Here is a 6,653-nt window from a genome sequence, read left to right as displayed (position 1 = left end):
TTCGGGTGACCATCCCCCAAGGCAGACTTTAGGACAGGCAACAACGAAAAGTGGCTGAGCAGAGGCCAAGTTTGGAACCCATGGGGTTGGCCTCAACCAGGGACTTGGGTTCATGTCACACTACACGTGACCCCACTACATTAGGCACACACACACACACAAACACACACACACACACAGACACACACACACACCTACACACACCTACACACACACCTACATACACACACCTCCTTGGCAATTGCCTGCTCCAATTCCTCCTCTGTTCATTTATTTTCACATTCTGACTAATCTCCCCTCCCCCATCAAAGCACAGTCTGTTGGTGGAATTCTGAGTACAAAGCCACTAATTCCCTCATTTGTCGCTCTCCTATGTACCAGAAAATTTCCACCCCCTTTCATTTCCTGATATCTAGCTTTAGTGCGACATTAACAACAACATGCATTTACATAGCAACTGTAACATAGTAAAACATCCCAAATTTCTTTCCAGGAGCATACCAGACAAATCTGACACCGAGCCAGAAAAGGAGGTTACAAGACACACGAATGAAAGCTTGGGCAAAGACAGGTTTTTAAGGAGATTCTTATAGAGTGGTTGAGGGAGGGAATGCCAGAGATTGGGGTCTAGGTGCTGAAGACACAGCCGCCAATTCTCCTGCGATTGAAAGTTTAGAATGAAAATGTGACCAGAAGAGAGCAGCACAGAGATTTCTGAGCATTGTACAGCTGGAAAAGATCACACAGACAGGGAGGGTGAGGGCATGGAGGGATTTGAAAATAGGGATGAGAATGTTTGAGGTGCTGCCGGCTGGGGGTCTGGTTAATTTAGTGCCAAGTTAGACACAAATCAATCCAGGGCTGTTTGGCAATTTCAGCAACTCACCTCATGTTGGGGGTATTTGAGTCATAGAGATGTACAGCATGGAAACAGACCCTTCGGTCCAACCCATCCATGCCGACCAGATATCCCAACCTAATCTAGTCCCACCTGCCAACACCCAGCCCATATCCCTCCAAACCCTTCCTATTCATATACCCATCTAAATGCCTTTTAAATGTTGCAATTATACCAGCCTCCACCACTTCCTCTGGCAGCTCATAGTGTTGCAACGCAGTGAGGCCTGTGCTAATTGGGAAGATAGAACATAGAAAAGTACAGCACAGAACAGGCCCTTTGGCCCACGATGTTGTGCCGAGGTTTAATCCTAATGTAAAATATAGTAACTTAACCTACACACCCCTCAACTCACATCTCTCTATGTGCCTGTCCAGCAGTCGCTTAAATGTCCCCAATGACTCTGCTTCCACCACCACAGCTGGCAACACATTCCATGGATTCACAACTCTCTGTGTAAAGAACCTTCCTCTGACGTCTCCTTTATGCCTTCCTCCTAATATCTTCAAACTATGACTCCTCGAACCAGTCAATCCTGCCCTGGGGAAAAGTCTCTGGCTATTGACTCTATCTATTCCACTCATTACCTTGTACACCTCGATCAGGCCTCCTCTCTTCCTTCTTCTCTCCAGAAAGAAAAGTCTGAGCTTATTCAACCTTTCTTCATAAGGCAAGCCCTCCAGTCCAGGCAGCATCCTGGTAAATCTTCTTTACACCTTCTCCAAAGCCTCTGTTTCTTTCCTATATTAGGGCGACCAGAGCTGGACACAATATTCCAAGTGTGGTCTCACCAGGGACTTGTAGAGCTGTAGCAAAACCTCGCAGCTCTTAAACTCAATCCCCCTGTTAATGAAAACCAAAACACCATATGCTTTCTTAACAATCCTATCCACTTGGGTGGCAACTTTGAGGGATCTATGTACTTGCACACCCAGATCCCTCTGCTCCTCCACACTGCCAAGAATCCTGTCTTAAATCCTATATTCAGCATTCAAGTTTGACCTTCCAAAATGCATCACTTGGCATTTATCCAGGTTGAACTCCATCCGCCATTTCTCAGCCCAGGTCTGCATCCTGTCTATGTCGTGCTGCAGTCTGCAGTAGCCCTCTATAATATCGACGACACCTCCAACCTTTGTGTCATCTGCAAATTTACTAACCCACCCCGCAACCTCCTCATCCAAGTCATTTACAAAAAGTACAAAGAGCAGAGGCCCAAGAACAGAGCCCTCCGGGACCCCACTCAACATTGACCTCCAGGCGGAATATTTTCCATCTACAACCACTCTCTGCCTTCTGTCAGCCAGCCAATTCTGAATCCAGATAGCTAAATCTCCCTGTATCCCATACTTCCTGACTTTATGAATGAGCCTACCATGAGGAACCCTATCAAATGCCTTGCTGAAGTCCATATACACCACACCCACTGCTCGACCTTCATCGACCTTCTCAAAACCTTCTCAAAGAACTCAATAAGATATGACCTGCATGACCTGCCCCTCACAAAGCCATGCTGACTGCCTTTAATCACACTATGCTTTGCCAAATAGTCATAAATCAGAATTCTTTCCAAAACTTGGCAGACCACAGGCCCAAGACTGACTGGTCTGTAATTTCCAGGAATTTCCCTATTACCTTTCTTGAAAAGAGGAACAACATTCGCCTCCTTCCAATCCTCCGGTATGACTCCCGTGGAGAGTGAGGAGGCAAATACCCTCGCCAGCGGCTTGGCAACCCCCTTTCTCGTTTCCCGGAGCAGCCTAGGATAAATCTGGTCTGGCCCTGGAGACTTATCAATCTTAATGTTTTCTAAACTTTCTAGCACATCAACTTCATCAATCTTGATTTGGTCAAGACTGTATCCCAGCTCCTCAAAGTTTTCATTTACAACAAGTTCCCTTTCCTTGGTGAAAACCAAAGCAAAAAACTCATTTAGGGCTTCCCCTATCTGCTCAGACTCCAAGTTCCCTTCGCTATCCCTGATCAGCACTACCTTCTCCCTGGTCATTTTCTTATTCCCCATGTATGAGTAAAATAAAGCCAAGGTTGGTTACAAGGGTTATAGTCAGTGCACTGCTTATTGCCAGGAGGCCAATCGGCCCCTAGAGACCAGAACTGATCACAAAATCCAGCTAATTGGTGGTTACTGTGTGGAAATCATGGTGAGTATCTTCTAATCAGGACTTACAGGAGCCGGAGGGAGCGAAGACCCTGGAATGCCGAGGCTGGGATACATCGCAAGGAATTGTAACTGAGAATCCTGGAACATAAAAGACAGGGGATGTAAATGCAGCAATTACATTCAGGCAAAAACAGCTAGACTTTACTGTTCCTTGTCGAGAATATGGTGCTGGAAAAACACAGCAGGTCAGGCAGCCTCTGAGGAGCAAAGGGAATCGATGTTTCGGGCATAAGCCCTTAATCAGGAATGAGGCTTGTGAGCCAAGGGGGTCTGAGAGATAAATGGGAGGAGGGGTGGGATGGGGGGGGAAGGTAGCTGAAAGTGAATGGAGGTGGGGGTAGTGGTGATAGGTTGGAGCGGTTAGGTGGGAAGGAAGATGGACAGGTAGGACAGTTCCTTTACAGTTCCTTGTTCCACAGCCCACCTTCTATTTCCTTCTCTCGCTTCCACAGTCTATGTTGATATCTCAGCTGTGACAATCCCATTGGCACATAAAAACTTCTGAGAGGATTTGACTGAGTAGAATCCTTCCTTTGGACTGGGTTTTGTTTTTATGGCAGCGGTCAGGACTCTGGGAGACGTCGATTAGGACACATCCACCAACAAAATAAGCACACAATCATTTAAAGGGACCTCACAGTTGTCAAAGATCAGTCTGAGCTGGACACTGGCCATTGCTGCCTCCATGATGTCACTTGGGGTTTGCGACCCTCAGTTTAGTAAACCCTATTAAATAGAAAATAATGATTTTCAAAAAAAAATTACTTCACTTGCTTCTCTACTGGGATTAGAGGGGAAGAAACAAGCCTTTCAACACACCGAGCGAGTAGTGGGCAGGAGGTCATGTGATGCAATCTCCAGGAATACATGCAAATGCAGTTGGCAACTGTGGACAGAAGGAGGTGGTACATCAGTTCCATCCAGGGTTATAAGAACTCACAGGGTAGACAGGCAGGAGGCTGGAAGAACATGGCAAGCCACGCAGCAACAGGAGGTGCAGAAGTCAACGTGTCGGGTGAGACCCTTCATCAGGATTGGGGAGGGGGAAGGGAGCTCAGAAATAAACAGAGGGAGGGAAGTGGGACTGGAGGAAAGGGTTACACCCAAAACATCGACTTCTCCCCCTCCTGATGCTGCCTGGCTTGCTGTGTTCTTCCAGCCTCTGGCTTGTCTACTTTGGATTCTAGCATCTGCAGTTTTTTTTTGTCTCTAACCAAGTACTCACAGGGTAGTCAGCTGGCTCATGTTGATGAAGGAGGTGTTGGTCAATGAACTGATCCTATTGTTGCTCATGTCCCTGTGGTGGGAGGAATGAAACGGTTAACATCGAAGATTGAAAACTACAGACAATATAAGATTGAAACTTGATTTCTGTCATGGAAACACTGGCACTTTTATTAGATTCCCTACAGTGTGGAAACAGGCCCTTCGGCCCAACCAGTCCACACTGACCCTCCAAAGAGCAACCCACTCGCCCTCTGACTAATGCTCCTAACACCATAGGCAATTTAGTATGGCCCATTCACCTGACCTGCACATCTTTGGTTTGTGGGAAGAAACCAGAGCAAACCCACACAGACACAGGATGAATGTGCAAACTCCACACAGACAGTTGCCCAAAGCTGGAATCAAACCAGGGACCCTGGGACTGTGAGGCAGCAGTACTAACCACGAAGCCACCGTGCTGCCCCATTTGCTCCAAATTAGGGGAGCAAATTCACACTTTCTACTGGGATCTCAGGCTGTTGACTTGAGCAGATATTCAGCGACTGGAATATGATACAAAGGGATAACACACCTGCCAGAGTGGAAGGTTATGGGTTTGAGACCCACTCCTAACATAAAGAAATCCCTGCCAAGCTCCCCAATACAGTGCTGAGGGAGTGCTGCACTGTCAGAGATGTTGAATTTTCGATGAGGAGCAAAATGAAGCCCTATCTACTCTCTCAGGTGGATGCCAAAGATCTCATGGCCACTATCTCAAAGATGGCCAGGGCTACCCTGGTCAATATCTATCTCTCATCCAAAGTCACTGAAGTCAGATTGTTATCACTGCAGCTTGTGAGACCTTACTGCGTGCAAATTGGATAACACTTACAACAGTAACTACACTTCAGAACAACACCCAAGCCAGAAATTAACTGTGATCATAAAAAAAGAAGGTCCTGAGCGTTCTTCACACTCCGGGTTACGTGGCCTACCTGCAGCGTAACCAATGATATTTAAAGGGAACTATTGCACATGTTAGGTGTGTGTGTGTGTGTGTGCTTGCGTGTGTGCGTGCGTGTGTGTGTGTACGCATGTGTGGGTGTGTGTATGGGGGTGTGTGTGGGTGTGGGTGTGTATGGGTGTGTGTGTGTGTGTGGGTGCATGTGTCTATATCCCAACCTTCAGTCAGACTGGTTCGATTTCCAAAGCAGAAATTTAGAAAATGTCACATGGACTGACTGCCGACAGATTGTGTGCTCTTTTGAACAAAATACAGATCTGAAAATGCAAATTCACCCCATGGACTTATATGTGTGTGCACATGCATGTGATGGAGAGCGTGTGTGTGGGTGTGGGTGGGTGTGTGTGTGTGTATGGGTGTATGGGTGGGTGTATGGGTGTGTGTGGGTGTGTGTGTGGGGTGTTTCCTCTTCAACCACTCCTGCCGTGAAACACCCCCCTTTGTTTGTGCATGATGGTTTTGAACTTATCTTCCCTTATGTCAGATAGGGGGCGTGCTTGGTGTGTGCACTCACCACTTCAGGACCGAGAGGGCTGAATTCTCTCACCTTCGCAAAGTGCACCTTTGCCATCAGGAATTTCATTGTGCTGCCGTTAGTCTGTAGCCGGACTCAGGCATCATCCCTACCTGGTGACCCTTGGAAAAAGATTGGAGATAGGATGCCCCCGTTTACCTCATTGCCCCTGAGTGTGGACCCAATTCTGGAAGCATTTCCTTCGTGCCCTCTGCAGGGCTTGGGAGGATCCAGCATCATACAGGGTCCTGTGATGTGAAATAGTCTTCCTAACATGGGTTCCCATGAAGCAAATGGAGCCTTCCTGTTTCCCAATCCATGTGTTTCGGACAGTTCCTGGCAAACCACTCTCTACCATCCTCCCCACCTTCCCAGTCTTGCCATCCTGCCCTTCCTCCATCTCTGGGTCACCCTCCAGATACTTACACCAGCTGAAGATGTTTGAAGGTGTAGAGTACGGTGGGAACTGAACTGAACTGGTTACCATCTAGGTACCTGGAAATAAAGGAAAAGAATTAGAGCTGATGGAATTTTATGAATGGGGGTTACAGGCAATAACAATTGGAGAGATTGGGTGACCATTCATTTGCTGCCGAAAGCCTTGTCCATGTCTTTGTTACTTTCTCGAACATCCCATTTGTCTTCACACAAAATCCATCTTCCATTCACCGTAAACTCACGCTCCTCAAAACCTCTGCTCCAAAATCTGAACTCGCACTAAATCCCGTTCACCCTTCACCGAGAGAGATTCCTCATCTACACTGGAAATCATTCCAGCAACACCTGGATTTTAAAATTCTCATTCTCGTATTTCAATCCCCAACATGCT

General features: G+C 47.0%; 1 protein-coding gene across 1 annotated transcript in view; it reads right to left on the bottom strand.

The window, feature by feature from the left end:
- The window catches only part of LOC122547716 (slit homolog 1 protein-like), a gene marked incomplete at its 3' end in the record, with an annotated part of 35,559 nt that extends 29,189 nt beyond the window's left edge, over window positions 1-6,370 (bottom strand). Inside the window, exons 1-3 of the mRNA XM_043686306.1 lie at window positions 6,251-6,370; window positions 4,306-4,377; window positions 3,087-3,158 (exon numbers count right to left, since the gene is read on the bottom strand). Of these exons, the coding sequence (XP_043542241.1) occupies window positions 3,087-3,158; window positions 4,306-4,373 (140 nt within the window). The remainder of the gene's footprint in view (window positions 1-3,086; window positions 3,159-4,305; window positions 4,378-6,250) is intronic.
- Between the last annotated feature and the right edge of the window lie 283 nt (window positions 6,371-6,653).

The sequence above is a fragment of the Chiloscyllium plagiosum genome, unplaced genomic scaffold, assembly GCF_004010195.1.
Source record: "Chiloscyllium plagiosum isolate BGI_BamShark_2017 unplaced genomic scaffold, ASM401019v2 scaf_12158, whole genome shotgun sequence".
NCBI classification, from domain to species: Eukaryota; Metazoa; Chordata; class Chondrichthyes; order Orectolobiformes; family Hemiscylliidae; genus Chiloscyllium; species Chiloscyllium plagiosum.
Note: the sequence above shows the minus strand (reverse complement) of the source record. Positions and strands in the feature narration are given on the sequence as shown.